Source organism: Sus scrofa, chromosome 2 (genome assembly GCF_000003025.6).
Source record: "Sus scrofa isolate TJ Tabasco breed Duroc chromosome 2, Sscrofa11.1, whole genome shotgun sequence".
NCBI lineage: Eukaryota > Metazoa > Chordata > Mammalia > Artiodactyla > Suidae > Sus > Sus scrofa.
The window spans coordinates 150434111-150452474 of NC_010444.4; the positions used below are offsets into that span (position 1 = coordinate 150434111).

The window sequence follows — 18364 nt, forward strand, 5'->3', positions numbered from 1 at the left end:
ACGTGCACCCCAGTGTTCCCTGCGGCACTGTGTGCAATACCCAAGACATGGAAGCAACTTAAATACCTATCCACAGAGGAATGGATAAGGGAAATGTGTTACATATAAACACTGGAATATTACTCAGCCATAAAAAAGAAGGAAACATTGCCCACCTGCAGCAGCATGGGTGGACCTAGAGACATCCTAGTAAGTGAAGTAAATCAGACAGAGGAAGACAAATATGTGTTATCACTCACATGTGGCATCCAAAATGGGATACAATTGAAGGGACTTACAAAACAGAAACAGTTTCAAAGACGTAGAAAACAAACGGAGGTTTACCAAAGGGGAAAGAGGTGGGGGAGGGATAATTGGGAGTCGGGGACTAGCAGATACAAACGACCACATATACAGAGGAGCTCAGCAAGATCCTCCTGCCACGCACACAGTCAACACCCTGTAACAAAGCTAGATGGAAAAGAACCTGAAGAGTGTGTGTGTGTGTGTGTGTGTGTACAATATTCACTATCTTGTAATAATCTATGATGACAAATCACCGGAATAAAAATAACATACGTAACTGAATCCGTTTGCTGTATACCTGAAACTAATACAACATTGGAAATTAACTATACTTAAAACAACAACAGTAATAATAACAGTTCCTCACCATAACGCCCCAGCAATATGCCAAGTTCTACTCGGAGGTCTGTGCACGCATCATCTCACTCAAGCTTCTGTAACAACCCAAGAGGGAGCCACTGTTCTTGCCTCTGTCTCGCAGAGGAGGGCGCCCCATGACCGTGGAGCCAAGTCCATCCGTCTGGCTGGAAAGGCCGCGGAGCCACTGCTCTCAGTCAGGATGCTTCCAGTGCAATACAGCGCGCCTTCTCACAAGTGGCTTCTACGCCGAAAACACATTTGTCTTGCACAACCAGGGGTCCGAGAGGCAGGGCTGCTGCAGCCCTGGGTTAGGGTTCCCTGCAGCTCTCCCTCCCCCCTCCTCGCCCAGGTTCTTCGCGTGGCTCCATGCCACCACGCCCGGGCTGACTCCTCACATTTACAGCGGCTGCTGTAGCCCCAGGCTTCGTGTCCTCACACAGTCACATCGAGAAGCAGGAAAGAAGTTTCCCTTTGTGTGCCTCTCTTCACGAGAAAACCCTCCCCAGAAGGCCCCCACAGGCTCCTCCGCAGGTTCTGCTGGCAGAACTAGGCAACAGGGCCAAGCTACTGAGTAAAACGGAGTAAGTGGCATTTTCAGCCTTGCCAGTGGGGGGCAGGCAACTGCTGGCAAAGAGAGAGGAGGTAGACAGACGGGCCTCCGGCAAAGTGAGTCACAGGGTCTTGGCCACCGCCACTGTCCCTCCCTCCGCAAAGCACGATGCATGTTGCCGGAAGTCCCAGGAAGCCCTGTGGTACCTTTGTTTAATCTAATGCTGCATCAACTGATTTGACATAACTGTTGAAGAAAAGCTAGGCTTACTGTATTTCATCCATTTTAAGATAGATACTTTCACATTTTGACATCTCTGATGATGAGACGTGGCCTAAAAGGAGCTCCTTGCCTGACCTCTCGTCTATGGTCTTCTAAATAGCACCCTCCCTACAGCCCCTCGAGACAGGTGGCTCAGATGTGAAACAGGACACTCAGGAATACTCAGAGTTCCCGTCGTGGCTGAGTGGTTAACAAATCTGACTGGTACCCATGAGGACGTGGGTTCAATCCCTGGCCTTGATCAGTAGGTTAAGGATCCGGCGTTGCTGTGAGCTGTGGTGCAGGTCGCAGATTCGGCTTGGATCCGGAACTGCTGTGGCTGTGGCGTAGGCCAGCAGCTACAGCTCCGATTCAACCCTAGCCTGAGAACCTCCATGTGCTTTGAGTGCGGCCCTAAAGACCCCTTGCTCCCTGGCCACACGCATGCCCACCAGATGTTTACTGAAGCGGGAGCACAGAGGGTGCAACGGTGTGCAAGGCAGGGGTGAGCGGTCATGCAACTCTGGTCTTGAGGCAGGAACAGACTGTGAAGAAGTGAACAGGAGAAGAGAAGGCCCACAAAGTGAACGGCTGCAGAGACACACACGGGCCCCAGAGCAGCAGCGGCCGAGGGAACCCACTTCCCACCCCTACAGCTGCGGGCACCGACGCGCAAGGGCACAGTGCGGCGGGAGCGCTCCAGGCGCAGAGGACAGCGCAGGCCAAGGCTCGGGGTGGGTGAAAGCCGTGTGTTTGAGGAACTGAACCACACCAGAGTGAAGCACACGAAGGGGAGAGTGAGGTCAGAGGCGGCAGGAAGGCAGGCAAGGGCTGGGCGGGCAGGGACGGGAAGGACACCTGGCATTCGGGCAGGCTTTGCAGAGACCACCTGGCTGGCACTGGGGGCAGGGGTTCAGCTGCCAGAAGCAGGGAAGCTGCTCTAAGTCCCGCTGCTCAAAGTGGGGTCCCAACGAGCAGCACCGGCGTCACAGGGAGCTTGTCAGGAAGGCAGGACCTCGGCCCTGGCTCCCAGCCCACTCAGTCCAAACCCGTGTTTCAACACGGCCCCTCGGGACGGACACCCACGGTGAAGTTCGGGAGCGGCTGCCCTCAACCGTCTTCCTTGTTTGGACGACACAGCAATATTTTGGGTCCGACTTTCTGGAGTCCTAAAAAGGAGCCCTTTCTCTGTGCACAAGACCTCTCTGGACCCTGGAGGGGAGGCCACCTGACGTCACTAAAGCAGAAGACAGCGGGCTCTTGTGGCGCAGAGGCTAAGGAGGCGCCACCGTCACTGCAGCGGCTTGGGTCACCGCTGTGGCTCAGGTTTGATCCTTAGCCCAGGAACTTGCATGTGCCACAGGTGCAGCCAACAGGAAGGAGAGAGAGGAGGAGGAGGAAAGGGAGAAAGAAGGGAGGGAGCGAGGGAGGGACACCACCTGGGGGCCGCAGGATCACGGAGGAGCCCGCACCGCTACAAGGGCTACGTTTTGCAGCCACAGAAACAGGCCCGACGAGCATCTGAGCCGATTAGGGCAAGCAGCCAGCTCTCCTGCACCCAGAGCCACTTGTCCTCCAGGCACCTGGCCCAGACACTGAGGAGCCGGCTGTGGAAGGTGTCAGCAGCTGCAGCCGCCACTGAACAGAGCCTAACACGGAGCAGAAGGGCTTGAAATGCAAGGGCCACCAAGCAGTACTAAAATTCACAGCAATGGTGAATTGAGTTTACAGATTTATGCCAACTCTGTTATGCCCCGTGTGTAATTCAGTTTTAAAGGCTTCATCCCGCGTCAGACGTGGAGGTGCTAAAACCTTGACTAAACAGTGATAAACACCTGCTTTTACATACAGGGCTGGGAGCCGCCGTCAGAAGCCCTCGAGCAAGACTCTAAATAAACACCAACCCGAAGCCATGATGACAAGGGCTGGCCTCTGGCTGTCCCCCAAGCACCCACTTGCCTCTCTACCTGGGCTCCAGTGTGGCTGGCACAGGGACACAGACGAAGAAACCAAAGGCCTGCAGTCACCCCCACGGTGAGTCCTTGGGGCAGGCGAGGCCGGCGTGTACACACGAAAGGGGGAAGCGGACGCCTATGGCCATAACCAAGAGTCTCCTCCGGGGGGAACCACCCAGCGTTTCCCACACTTCAGGCCCTCAAACCCCACCTTCCCGCTGCTGTTTCCCTCGTGCTGTCCTTGTGACCTTTTGCGCTCAGTCGGCCCGTCCCTGACTTCCGTCCTCAGCAACGTCAGGGAGCGTGGGGCAAGGGCCACTTTCCGGCGTGAACTCACTGACACATCACTCTGCGAAGCCAGGGCCCAGGAGCCGCTAAACGTAACTGACTCATTCAGACGGGTCCGCGTTGCACACCCTGGGAAGGACTGTTCTCTTTGGCAGAAGGGGGAGCTGAGCAGCCCTCGGCTCCCGCATGACGACTGGGCTTTGGGAAGACCATCCGAAGCTGCTTCCGAGACCAGAACTCACAGGTACCCCGAGCGGCCGCCAGGGCCGTGGCCCCAGTGCGCTGCAGGGAGCCAGGACCCCACAACTGGCCGCTGTTCCTCGGACGTCCTGGCCGGCGGTTTCCCATTTGCTGAGATCCTCAGTGGCTACCGTCCTCCCCGGCTGCTCGGGGTTGTAAGGATTCGGCCTACACGGGGCCCAGCCCGAGCCGTGGCAGGGACATGGCAGCCGCAGGCTAGACTCGGCCTCCCTGGGCACAAATCTCAGCCTCACCACTAACTAGGGGGGTAAGAGGCTGAAATGCACCCCCTCAAAAGTCATGTTGAAGCTCTAACCCCTAGGCCCTCAGAACGAGGCTGGGTTCGCAGACGGGGCCTTGCGAGAGGTGACAAGCAGAAACGAGGAGGTGAGCACAGGCCCTGTGCCAGTCTGGCTGGTGTCCTGATGACACGAGACCTGCAGGGGTGCGTGTGCCCAGAGGAAAGGCTAGGGGACCGGGGAGCAGGAGGGCCACCACCTGCAGGCCAAGGAGGCCCCCGATCCAAAGAGAGGAAACCAGTCCTGCTGACGCCTGGCCTGTAGAGGTCCAGCCTCCAGAAGCAGGAGAAAGGAGCTGTCCACTGTTAAGCCACCCGGTCTGTGCTACTGTCACGACAAGCCTAGCAAGCTAAGACACCACAGACACTCAGACTGCAAACTAGGAGCGATAACAGCACTCATTTCATGAGCGATAAAGACTGGTGGGGGGGCCGAAGGTCGGTGCCCCCCCAACCCCCAGGGTGGGTGCAGGAACGACAGGAAGAGAGGCAGGTCTTTCTGACCTGGAATTTCAGCCGGTCAAGGTGTGCAGGCCTGCAGTCTTGTGGCTTTTTCTGGGCCACAAATGACGAGACTCCGTCTGATGACGAAGACCAAATTGGGGGGGGGGAGAACCAAGCAGGAAGCACTCTGCTTGTGTTCCTGGATCTGAGCCTGCCTTAAACCCAGCTCCTCCTCCAAATCTCCAGCTACCCTCTGAGCTAGTAATTCCCTTTGCGGCTTAAGCTGGTTCGAGTTGTGGTTGTGGCACGTGCCACCCACGGAGTCATGACAAACCCACTGGCTCTCACGGTGAAGCCATACTGACCACTTTGCTGTCTGTGCGAGACCCGCGGTCTTGCGTAACCTGCTCAGGCAGCTGCCCCAGGGACTCGCCGGGAGCCTAGGGAGCCGGGAGGAAGGGGCCAGAGCGTGCCTGGATCAGCACGACGGGTGCTTGCAGGGCCTGGACCCAAGGCCTGCTCGCTCCCGCAGCTCTCTTGTGGGTCAAGACTGGACTGCCACACCGAGGAACTGTGACAGCCTGACACACAGGGTCTTGTCCACCTGGATCAGGAGAAAGTGAACCAGGCAATTTGTCCTTCTGGCCAAATCACGGCTCTATTTAACTTTGAAAGCTGTACCTACAAGACGCCAGCCTTTCTCAGACGCGGCGGTAACAGGAGCTGGAGGCCCCCCAGCGCTCGTGTCCCAGGGGATCCGCTGTTCTGAAGCGAGGGAGGAAGCCGCAGAATCACTCACATTTCCGGGGGTTGATTTACGCAGAACTCCCACCGGGGGCCGCCTGGAAGGGAGCTGAGATCAGCGTGTGCCCAAGCACCCGCCGTGTCTTCCAAGAAGCCAGGCTGACGAGAGTGGCTCCCACTTCTGCACTAAGCCCTTGAGGCATCTCACCCCATCTCTGGGGAACACGGTCTTCTTTGTTTTACAGATAAGGAAACTGAGCCCTTGATGAGGAATTCATTCAGGGTGTCACCCGTATGTGGCAGAACCCGACCTTAAGCGCCACACATCACGTCTAGAGCCCTCGCCACCACCCCTGGTTCTGCCTCTAAGATCTTGTGTGATTTCAGGCAAGACTTCTTCCCCCCCTCTGGGCTGCAGTTTCCTCATCTAACAGGTGAAGCTTCCAGACTGGCTCATCTCTCCGGATTCTCCTGGCTCTGAAGTTTTTTTTTTTTTTTTTTTTTTTTTTTCTCCTGTTGCTCTGGTAAGGTTTGTTTTTTAACCTTCGTGCTTCTCAGGTTTACACTCATTCAACTACTGGACCTCATTGCGGACGCAAATAGCAACCAAAAAAAAAAAAAAAAAATTCGCTTTGGACCTCTGCACCTAGCATCAAGCTGCAGCCTGGAGGCGAAGAGGGGTCCCGCAGCTCGGCCTTCCCAAAGGAGGGGGTCTGTGCCGCAGGGCCTCCGCCCCACAGAGAGGCACCCGGCTGGACGGGCCCTCCGGAAGTCTTCACGGGCCCAGTTTTTCTCAGGGGTCCACAGGGGCAGCCTGCATGCCAGTTTCAGCCCACAGGGGTATTCGGGTTTGCCTTGCAATGTGTTAAAACAGTTGGGTTAGTTATCACCATTTTAAAATCATAAGTTGAAATCTGGATTCCTGGGTTCTCCTGAAAAGTCTCAAAATCTGGCCACTCCAGGCCCATGTTCCCACTGGCACCATGCTGAGTTGCCGGCTGCCAGCTGTTCAGATGGAATAAGGGTGCTCTGCCTTGCCAGCTGGGCAGCTCACACACCCTCCTCCCCTGTCCCGCTGTGGCCACTTCAGCCTGTGAGTGTCACATAGGAGCCAAGGGGGCCCTTTTCTCGAGGAAGGACCCAAGGGGAGGGGCGTGCAGCACTGGGGCCTAAGAACAAAAGCTCCTTTTCCTCCGCCCACAACAGTGCCCTGGGCTCTGTGACAGCGGACGCTGAGCCTGCAGCCTGCTTGCAGGTAGGAGCCCAGGGGCCTGAAAACAAAACCTACAAACGCAACAGGAGTAGGGTTTTCATCCATCCGTGAAACTCTCCTTCTCCCAGCAGCTGCCACTCAGATTTCTATCTGCCTCCCGGGCCCAGGGTGGACCAGCGGGCCTGTGCCACGTCCCAGCAGAGAGGCTCTAATGGGGACGTGGTGCTGAGTGGAACAAGAGAGCTTTTCATCCAGCCACCAGCATGGGCAGACACTCACGCAAGGGGCTCTGGGGCTGACCCTGCACCCAGGCTCTGGGGGGCAGGGCCCTGGGCAGCAGCAGGCAGCGGGCTGGGAGCTACAGAGGCATTCATGACTCCCAGGCCTGCACTGCAGGCTCCTGTTCCTCTGCGCAGAAAGCAGCAGGCCATCCCAGAGGATAAAGGGGACCTTCCCTCAGGGCACCTGCGGTAACAGAAGCGTCGCAGGTCCAGGTCCCTGACTCTGACCGTCACTCACTCTCTCCCCACCCTCCCTACCGCCTCCGGGATGCCGGCAACGGTCCTGGGCCCAAGGGATCGGCTCGTGCGGAGGATGCAGCTCCTGCCTCCCCCGAGCTGCCGGTCCTGCCTGCCCCGAGGGGCCGGTCCTGCCTGCCCCGAGCTGCCGGTCCTGCCTGCCCCGAGCTGCCGGTCCTGCCTCCCCCGAGCTGCTGGGCCTGCCTGCCCCGAGCTGCCGGTCCTGGGGCAGAGGAGAAGGATGACCCAGGGGAGAACTGAGAGTCACGCGGTGCCAGAGTCGGAACCCAGATTTGAACCCCACTGGAGGGCTTTCCCTACGCTTCCAGGGTCCCCTCAGATGGCTATTTGTCTGCTCTGAGGAACGGCGGCCGGGGGCTCAGGGAGCAAGGGATTTGGACTCTAGACTGAGGGCAAAGGGCAGCCATCAAACCCTCTATGGGGATCCGAATGTGGACTCCAGCGGCCAAGACGGAAACAGACCTGAAGGCCGGAAAGCTCAAGCATCTTTCTCTCGCTGGGACAAAAACCATTTAGGGCCCAACTGTTCTTCCCCAGGGCGCCCCAGTTCCGCCTGACAAGCTACGAATGAGCCTGGGGGTGTCATTTGTTTTCTCGGGACTGGGAGCACGTGGGAGCTGAAAGCTTTTTCCTGGGAGTGTTTCACGGGGACCAAAGCTGCCGTCTCTTGCAGAGCTGGGTCTCCCCACGCGGACCTCGTCAGCCAGGCACCCGGCAGACCTGCAGGACTCAGCGGCACCGCAGGCAGCGGCACATACAGGGCAGCGGCCTCGAGTCCTTCCCGGAGAGCGGACGTGCGGAGGGAGGAGGCGCCGGGCGCCCCACCCCAGCCTCCACCCTCCCTCGTCCCAGGACCCCCAAGGGAGGCCGCCAAGCCAAAGTGCCCGCAGACACGTGCCGCAGGGCCCACCCCGAGGTCTTGGCTCTAGACACGCCTCGGCCTGTGGTGTCAGCGCCTCACTGCAGGCCCAGCCACACGCCTGCCACCCACTCCCGCCCCCTCAGGGTCAGGGAGAGAGTCCTCTTGGTGGTAATGACGTCCAAGGGCACGTCATCTCTCCTCTGGTACTTTTCATGCAATATCTTTTTTTCTTTTAAGGCTGCACTTGGGGCATATGGAAGTTTCCCGGCCAGGGGCCGAATCGGAGCGGCAGCTGCCGGCCGACGCCACAGCCACAGCCACGCGGGATCCGAGCCACAGCAGATGCTTCACCCACTGAGCGAGGCCAGGGATCGAACACCCATCCTCACAGACACGATGTGCGTTTCCTAACCCGCTGAGCCACAGTGGGAACTCCTCATGTAATAACTCTCGATTGAACTATTGTGTACGTATCTGTCTCCTCTCCTGGATGCTGAATTCCTTGAGGCTGGAGATCATTCCGACTCACCATGCGGTCCCCAGCGGGAATGGGCACAGGGTGCAACCAACACGCTCCTACGAGAACTGACGAAAAGTGGGTGTCGTTCTTACGGGGACGACAGACTTAATCAAAGGGGAAGTGCAGGAAAAATACGGTTATTCCTTTCTCCAGACCCCCAAACGGCCGCCCCAATCATCGCGTTCGGGTGCCCAACGGCAACCCAGCCGCGGTAACTGTAGTCAACAGTGCCACCTTGTGGACGTTGTGGGTGGTGATTAAACCAGAGCACCTGGGCGCCTTCGCCGCAACTTCCTGCTGTCAACCTTGGAACCGAGCGAAGACTGCGTTCCACGGTTTTACGTCTCTCCCGGACCACAGCGCAGTTGATTCCATTCCATCAGTTACTCCGTAGTACATACGCATTTCCCTTAGCTCCTCTGATTTTATGTTCCGACTCTCTGAGAAACCTCCAAAGACTTTCCAAGCTTCTGAAAGTCCTAAAAACCGACCGAAACCTCCATCTGCTCTTGCAGTACTTACGCACCATTTATCTTAAAACGCTATTTCAAAGGGAATATTAGGTCTTTTAAAGCACTAATGGGCCGGCCTCAGAACTTGACTACAATTTATGGCCTTGTTTCCAAGTGCTTCAGAATTCAAACCGTGAACTTTTGGAAGTGGATCCGCTTGTAAATTGTGGGTTGTCTGCTTTAGAATTTAAACTGACCTTTCCAAATTGGAAAAGTGGGCAGGAACAAAGAGGAACTTGGAAAATAATAATGGCTCCCATGTTTAGAGCTATTTTTGGTTCACAAAGTGGGTTTGAACCATCTTTTTATTTGCCCTCCCAAGAGCCTTGTGGGGTCAGGATGAGGTTTCCCACAGCACAGATGAGCAAGCAAACCTCACAGGCGTAAAATTATACACTTCGTAAGCAGGAGAGCAAGAGCTCACACACAAGTTTTCAGACTCCAATCCCACCGTTTTTTCATGACACCGTTTTTCCTCTGGGCTCACACACAGACATGCTCAACAAACTCCCTGTGCAATCTGGCAAAGCCGGGGTCACTCTCAACCTGCCTAATCCAAGCTATTGGAGGAACTACTCCTGGTCCGAGAGGAGGCAGGATGCTCTACCCAGGCCCTTCCTGTCTCTCTGCCTTTGCACCACGTGGTCCCACTGCCAGACGTTCGGGGCACAGGAGGGGCCCGGCCAGCGCTGCAGACTGGGACCTGGCCTTCTTGGGGAGGAAGAGAGTCTAGAAGGAGAATGCACCTGGCCTGCACTCGGTGGCGGCTCTTACATTTAGACCTTTCCTACTGTCTGTAAGGGCCTGAGACCTGCTTCCACAGCGAGCAACTAACAGGGTGAAAGATGTTGGCTTTCTTCATACAACTTTAAACTGAAATCCCACTCCTGGCCACACTGGCCACAGCAACATTTTGCCTACATCCTGTAATTATTCTGGGAAGAGCACTTCTGCGATGGCACTGCATTTATACGCTAAAAAAGTGTTCACTTCCGTCATTTTATCACTCCGTGTTGGCATTCTTCACGTTTTTAGTACCCAGGGAACCTCAGAATTTGGATGCATCCCAGACCATGGCCAACCTTTTAGCAGTCCTCTTTTTCTCCTTTTTTCTAGGTGATTTTCAAAGATCTTTTGTTTTTGTTTTGTTGTCTTTTGTCCTTCTAGGGCCACACCCGTGGCATATGGAGGTTTCCAGGCTAGGGGTCGAATCGGAGCTACAGCTGCCGGCCTACAGCACAGCCCACAGCCACGCCAGATCCGAGCCGGGTCTGTGACCTACATCACAGCTCATGGCAACGCCGGATCCTTAACCCACGGAGCAAGGCCAGGGATCGAACCTGCAATCTCATGGTTCCCAGTGGAATTCGTTTCCACTGCGCCACGACGGGAACTCCCCAAATATCTTTATTATTGTTATCGTTACTACTTCCCTTCTCCACATCATGGACACTGAACCAGCACAGTGTGTCTGGCACGAGAAGGCGCTCCAGAAAGACATGTGGAATCGAGAAGATAAACCCACAGCCAGGAAACGGGTGGCAGCAGCATGGAAAGAGATTTTGATTCCGCTGGAGAAAAACCGTTTCTAACAGTCTGGACAATCTGAAAACTTTGGAGCGGGCTGGGCGGCGCGGTAGTCAGCCTCTCGTCACTACTGCCGTGCAAGCCAAGCTGCACACCGCCGCCGTGGTCTGGGAGAGGGACGGGACGCGCGGGCTCGAGCACTGAGCGTGTGAACCTGGGCTGGGTCCTCTGCGCCCTTGCGGCGGGGCCGAGGGCCTGAGCAAGGCAGGGCGGGGCGCGGACACGTGTGGCCGGCCGAGGGCCACCGCCGGCCACCCGGGGGCAGAGGCGGGCTCTGGGGCTATTCCGGGAGCCGGGAGCGGCTGCAGGGGCGGGGGCGCCGCGCGAGCATCCTGTCGGGGGAGGGACGCGCGGAGCGCACTCCCGCGGGGCCAGACGACAGCGCACCGCGTCCGAGGCGGCCGCGGCCCCGCCGGAGCCGCCGCGCCCTGCTCCGCGCCCTGCTCCGCGCCATCGGCGGGCGCCATGGACCGAGGCCGGGGTAAGAGGACGCGCGGCGGCCGCACTTGTTGCTGCGGAGCGGGGAGGGGAGAAGCGGGCGACCTGAGGCCGGAGAGGCGGAGGGGCGGCGGGCGGTGGGCCCGGGCGGGCGAGGAGCGATCGCGGGGGGCGGCGGGGGCGGCCGCTGTGCGTTCGTTCGGGGCTCTCGCGCCGCCGGGGCAGCTAGGGCTCTGCTCGGGAGGGACTCGCGCAGAGGCTTAGCTTCGGGCAGGAATCCACAGGATTCCGGCGGCCGGAGCTCCTCCCACCCCATCCCCCCAAGGGTGAAGCGCGCCGACAAGTCACACTCCCCAGCGAGCGAGCGCGCCCCAACCTGAGGAGCCCCCACGGCCTCGGGGACCGAGGGGCGCTGCGGGACGCGGCTCCGCGACGGGGACGCGCGCCTGGTGTCTGAGCCCCGCGCTCTTCCCGGCCGGCTGTGTAAGCCCAGCCCCCTCTTTCTCTGGGCTGGTGACAAGGTCGGACCCTGAGACCCCTTCTTGTTTGGACTTTGTTTCAGGAAATGCGGTTTGATAAAGTCTCGCAGACACGGTGAGGGCTCGTTGCAACTGCAACTGACAGGGACCGAGACGGGGCCCTCATGGGGAGCTGTGCTTAGGTAAAGACGCCACAGTGGGCAGGACGTGGGGGCAGGGTCAGAGGCTGGGAATCAGACCCCAGGGCCCTAACTCCCCAGCTGTGCAAACCCCAGCGAGATCGGTGTGGATGTATTTGGTAAACTGTTAAGTGCTGTGCCATCGTGAGAAAGGTTGTTCTTGTTCTTATTATTAATGGAAATCCCCCCCCCATAACCTTACACCCTTCTGGCATCTGCCTGTTTGCTGGGCTGAGGCCTCCAAGAGGAAAAAAGGAGTGGCCAGGGGTGTGGAAGAAATTCGGAAGGGCGGGGGAGGATGAAAGCAGTTGCTGGCGTTGGGGAAGCTCCCTGCACCGCGTCAGATAAAGTCAGAGCCCAGGCGCTCTGCTCAAGACGCGGGGGACAACTCCCCGCACACCACCTCCAGCTCGAAACGCTGCGTCTGCTCTCCTGCTGGGAGCTGGAGGCCGGGAGAAAGTGGAGGGGGCTCTGTGGGGACCGAGGCTGCGACTTGTAAAGCAGGTGTCACCTGCTAACTGACTCCTGGACAGGTTGCGCAGAGTATACACACTCGCCAGGCAGGAGAAGAGAGAAGCGGCAGCACTAACGTCCCTCTGTCCATGCCCCCCCCACACATGGTCCGTCCAAGGCCGCGGGCGCGCCCTCCAGCCCCTCATGGCCCACAAGTTGCCAAACACCCGTCGGGTCCCCAGTACAGAAGTGCGTACCGAGCCTACACCCAGAACGTGGAAAACGGGCTGTGTCCTCCTTCCAGGGACCAAGGCGACAGAGGTGGGAGTTCAAACGCGGACTTACTGACCAATTCCTCACTTAAGAAGGAAGCGTTCTTCCTTGGGAGGCAGACTCCCGAGAGTCTGTTGGAACGTTCTAGGGCCCTGACCCTCTGCCCTGCTGCAGGCTTTCTTAGCCTACTCTCCTTCTCTTTCACAGCTCCTGTCACAGCCCGCCTGTGCGTTTAGTGCCTACCTCCCCCGCCAGCATGTAAGCTTGTGGAAGGCTGGCGGGGGCCCCAGGGGTCGCTGTGCTGGCCCCCGCGCCTGGCACCCAGCAGGCGCTCTCTAACAGGGGTGGGCTGTGAACGAGGGATGGGGAACACGCCACAAGGTGATTCCCTGTTACGCTGACGTTAAAATACATGCCACTACATCCTCACAGCAGAACCATTGCTACGACCTGCCCAGGCTTCTCAAATGCAGAGGAGGTGGGCGAGACACAGGGGCCAGGGCGTCTGTCTAGATCCTCAGGTGTCTGCCCTGCAAGCACCATACAAATGCACGCAAATACAACCACGTAAGAATCAGAATGCGAAATCTGTGGGGGTCTTTAAGATAAAATGTGGAACTTGGGAGTTCCCATCGTGGCTCAGCAGAAGCGACTCGGACTAGCATCCACGAGGACGCAGGTCCAGTCCCTGGCCTCACTCGCTAAGTTAAGGATCCAACATTGCCATGAGCTGTGGTGTAGGTGGGATATGGTGTTGCTGTGGCTGTGATGTAGGCTGGTGGCTATAGCTCCGATTGGACCCCGAGCCTGGGAACCTCCATACGCAGGTGCAGCCCTAAGCGCACACACACACACACACAAAGTGAAACTTCAAAAATAAACTCCAGTGGAGACACTGTTGTGTTGCTAGCCCCGGTGGGCTGTGCCCCCTCTTCAATCGTCAGAGAAGCTTTCTGAGGCAGGAGTCTCATTTCACCCCCATCCCTACCGTGTGGGAGACGGGACCGCCACGCCCAGGATACCGGGGAGGAGACCACACTTCACTACTGAGAAGAGTAACAACTGAAATCACGAGGCTCTTACCGTGAACCGGGCAACGTGCTCGCTCTTTACCCGGCTTCCTTGGAACACGCGGCGGGACGCGGCTGAAAGCAGGGACTGGCATTACCCCCCTCTCGAGGCTGAAAGCAGGGACTGGCATTACCCCCCTCGCGGCTGAAAGCAGGGACTGGCATTACCCCCCTCTCGAGGCTGAAAGCAGGGACTGGCATTACCCCCCTCGCGGCTGAAAGCAGGGACTGGCATTACCCCCCTCGCGGCTGAAAGCAGGGACTGGCATTACCCCCCTCTCGCGGCTGAAAGCAGGGACTGGCATTACCCCCCTCGCGGCTGAAAGCAGGGACTGGCATTACCCCCCTCTTGCGGCTGAAAGCAGGGACTGGCATTACCCCCCCCCTTGCGGCTGAAAGCAGGGACTGGCATTACCCCCCCCCCCGCGGCTAAAAGCAGGGACTGGCATTACCCCTACACCGCACAGGAAGGCAGGCCTGGCAGTTTATCGGTCAGCTAGGGCAACCATAACCAAGTCCCATGGCCTGGGTGGCTCAAACAACAAATTCATTTCTTCACAGTTCAGGAAACTTGAAGTCCAAGATCAGGGTGCCCTGTGGATTGATTTCTGGCAAGGTCTCTCTTCCGGGCTTGCGGATGCTGCCTTCGCCGCCTTCGCGCAGGGCCTCCTCCGTGTGCGGGCACGGGAGACAGATGTCTGGTGTCTCTTCCTCTTCTTGGAGGGCATCGGTCCTGCAGGACGAGGGCCCACGTTTATGACCTCACGTAACTTTAATTACCTCCTTAAAGATCCTAGCTCCAAATGTAGTCACATTTGGGGTTAGGGCTTCAATGAATGGATTTAGGGCAGGGAGACAAAATTCAGTCCGTAATAGGAGGACCGGGTCCCCAGTATTAACGTGTGTGCTCACTCATCCCGTGAGAGACAGAGCTGGCTTGGAACCGACGTCCTGCTCTTCAGCTGGCTGCTGGCTGCCTCCATCGTGGCGGACGACCTCCCCAAGCCCTAGAGCAGGGCTGGGGTGCCAGCCCTTCCGACGGCAGGTCCAGGCACCGCCATTGTGCCACGACGGCTCTGCTCAGATCTTCAGTAGTAATTGCAGCATAAAAGCTCAGCATCGAAGTCCACTGACTCGAGAATGAAAACAAACCTGGGAAGTAGGATTTCTCTTCCAACAGGCTGTGTCTTTCCGTGAGTACGGCAGGATTCACATGACCAAGTAACAGACATAGAAACCGCTGGCATTACAGCGAAATTCCTTCCAGCGGGACCTCCCAACTCACACACGTACGGACATCACAGAGAGAGAGTCGGCCACCAGCGCGGCCCTTAATCCCCTGTCCTCCCAGGAGGATGAAATGCGGATGTGATGATGCCTATTTTGGTTGTTGTAAATGTTGAATATATGGAAGACACTTCACACAATTCCTCCTTTATGAGACCCATTCGATAAATGCCGGCTCTTGTAATAACCAGTCTTCATCAGACGGAACGGAATAAAATTCCACTGGCCTCAAGCTGGTCCGATGCTGAGGACACTTTTAGAGTTTCTACTGTGTCTTGTTTTCGTTTTGCCCATTATTTTTCACTGAATTTATATTTCTTATTGGAGTAGAGCTGATTTACAATGTCGTGTTAGTTTCAGGTGTATTAACCTGAAACCAGCAGTAATTCAGTCGTACTGGCAGGTACAGCCCTTCTTTTCCACGCTTTTCCCATGTGGGTTATTACAGAATATGGAGTAGAGTTCCCTCTGCTGTGCAGGAGCTCTGTTTCATACGCAGGGTGAGTGTCTTAATCCAGAGGCCTGATTTCTCCTTCCCCACCACCTCGCCCCTTTGCTAACTCTAGGTTTGTCTTCAATGTCTGGGAGTCTGTTTCTGGGTTTTTTTGGTGGCAGAGTGGGAGGGATGTCTTTTTAGGGCCACACCTGCAGCATAGGGAGGTTCCCAGGCTAGGAGTCCAATCAGATCCACAGCCGCTGGCCTACGCCAGAGCCACAACAACGCAGGATCCGAGCTGCATCTGCGACCTACACCACAGCTCACGGCAACGCCAGATCCTTAACCCACGGAGCAAGGCCAGGGATCGAACCCGCCACCTCATGGTTCCTAGTCGGATTCACTTCCACTGAGCCGTGACGGGAACTCCTGTTTGTAGACCTTTTGCTGATGGCCATTCCGACCCGTGTGAGGCGATACCTTACTGGTGTTTTGACTCGCATTTCTCTAATAATGAGCAATGCTGGGCATCTTTTCATCTGCTTTTTGACCACATATATGTCTTCTTTAGACGAATGTCTATGTAGCCTTCTGCCCATTCTTCATTTGGGTTGTCTTTTTGCTACTGAGCTGCGTGAGCTATTTGTTGATTTTGCCTACTCTGTTTTTAGAACTGAGCTAGACAGCTTTGTATACAACTCAGAGACAGAGAGCATGTCCAGTCTGTATCCTGGAGCTCCTTCGAGGCGCTTGTCTCTCGGAACTCCATCTCTGCCGTGCAACGACTGGGCCATCCGACTGGAGGGTTCTGAGTGACTGGCAGAAACTCTAATACGTACGCCAGCAATACATTTTCTCTTACTTATTCTGTTTGTTTACGCCTACGGACTGTGGCTGTGTCTTCACAATTTCGCTTTTGTGGACTTCTGGCGCCATGTTTGCTGTAGAGTCTGGTCTGGACTTTGTCTGGTTTTCACCACTTGCCTTCTTAGTGTCAAGACTATGTCTGATCTGCCCGGCTCGTGTGAGGCCATCACGTTCCTCAAAGTGCTTTTCCTTTTCCACTTCACACCTAGTTCTTTTGCAACCAGGTGCCATCAACCCCAGGTGGGAGTTTCTTTGGCTGCGTTCTGTATTCTCTGAAGACCATACCGTCTCCTGGGCACCTCCAGAAGTAACCTGAAGCTCTGCTTTTCCTTAAATGAGGTTTTTATTATTCAGGAGATGACACGAGAACCCACTCTCTGTCTTGCCTCTGTTGGACGAGCTTCGAGGTCTGCACGAGGAAGCACATCTCCCTGCCTCTGGTCCCCAGTGGCCAAACAGCCTGTCCCCTCCTGTGATGCGCTCCCTCTGTGACTCACGGCCCAGTGTCCGTCCCCAGGGCTGTGAATTTCCACACCTCTGCCTTGACGTCCGCGTCCATTCTCTCCTACTTCCCATCAACTGCTCTTCTTCTGGATACTAACCTACATTCGTGGTGTCCTTCCAAGTGTGTTCCACGAGGCCATCTTATCTGCCTGGAGACTCGGCAGAGTTGAAGGGTTCAGAGAATGGACACGCTTAGGTTTCGACTACAACTTCCTAGCCATGTGATTTTGTATGAATTGGGCAAATTAATTTCTCGGAACGTCAGCTTCCTCTCATTGGGGTGTCACGGGAAAAGGTGATGTGCGGGGGCCAGCCCGTACGGGACACTCCGTAGATGACAGATGCGACATCTGCCACACACAATTACCTGGATTTCGGCCACACACTGCAGCGGGTTTATGCATAGCGTCCAACCTCACTCTCTTCCCTGCAGAGGCTTCTGCTGGGTCACTGGTCCCCACTTCCGTTTCCCTGTCCCAGTCAGGGTTTTTCTGCCTCACCGCCACATGAGTTCCAAACCCCACTTCTCACGTGGGCAAGCACGCTGCCGGGTAAGCTCATCCCTGTCACCCTCTGCCAAGGACCTGTTGTTATTCCGTTCTGAACTTTGTTCAGAAAAACAACCCTGTTTTTGGATGCCCTTAGCTTCGCACACTCTCTTACCCTCCTAAAAACACTTGCAACTGAACAGAAAAATACCCCCTGGCCACACACTGCAGCCCCTTTCTGCCCACGCGTCTCGCCCGCCTTGCAGTCTCTCCCGGTCCCCTCCGGCTGAAAGCCCGCGCCGGAGGGTCACAAGCCACTTCCACTTTGTCCGATTCCCTCCCTGCCCAGTCCCCTCCCCTGGGCTTCCCTGTGGCTCGGAGCCTCTCCCCTTTTTAGTTTCTTATCCGCAAAGATGGAGAAAGCGTGGGGGTGGGCGTCAAGCCTGCAGGTGAAAGAACCACTGTCCCTCCGCCGGGAAGACGTCCCGCCTCTCTCCGGTTCCACTGTGGGAGGTGCTCGCAGGCCCTGGGCTTCTCGTGCCCTAAAGCAATGACCCAACTCCATCTGTCCCTTCCGTGTGTAAAGCAGGAGGAAAGACGCCCAGAATCGGGCGGCTGCGGTGTGACGGTATCTGCCCCGCGCCCGTGCCGGGCCCGTGCGGGGAGCTTCCTGGGGCTTCTTCCCATCTCTTTCTCTGGCCCCTTCTCTGGGGGCTCTGGCCCCGTCTCCCCAGCACCTCGGCATCCCCTGCACTCATGCTGGCACATAACCCCTTTACGAAGGCACCTCTCCCCGTCCACCTCCAGCCGGGAGCTGAGCTCCGCTCCTGCCCTGGCTCCTGCCCACGGCACCGTTCCATCTGGAAGTCGCCTCGGCCTCCGGGTGGCCCAGTTTGGAAGGCATCCTCTTCACCACATCACAGCACCCTTCCTGTTTCTCTTTTTCTGTTACCGACACAAGCACGTGAGGAGCCGCCCAAGGAAACGGGGCTGTCTGTGAATAAGACTAGATTTGAAAGGGGGACAGGGCGTCGCTTCCCCAACTCGCCGTCCTGTAGGAGAGGCTATAGAAAGCCACGCCAGAGGCGGAACAGAGGCCAGCTGGGCACAACTGGCAGAAGCGTACGGATGCAAAGAGCGCTTCAGTGACAGCGTAGGAGGTGCCCGGGGACGGGATGAAGCAGAGGCTGAGGCCGGAGATCTGGGGGCCGCGGGATGGCTCGTACGGGGGC

At 57.0% G+C, this 18364-nt stretch overlaps 1 protein-coding gene and 1 long non-coding RNA gene across 3 annotated transcripts in view; one reads left to right on the forward strand and one right to left on the reverse strand.

Annotated features, from left to right (window-relative positions):
- LOC106509605 overlaps positions 1 to 18364 on the reverse strand; it is a 117034-nt gene that overhangs the window by 41140 nt on the left and 57530 nt on the right. The window lies entirely within an intron of this gene.
- The window catches only part of AFAP1L1 (actin filament associated protein 1 like 1), a 62432-nt gene continuing 55103 nt past the window's right edge, over positions 11036 to 18364 (forward strand). Inside the window, 1 exon segment of the mRNA NM_001244817.1 lies at positions 11036 to 11139. Coding sequence (NP_001231746.1) covers positions 11124 to 11139 — 16 coding nt within the window. The 5' untranslated portion in view covers positions 11036 to 11123.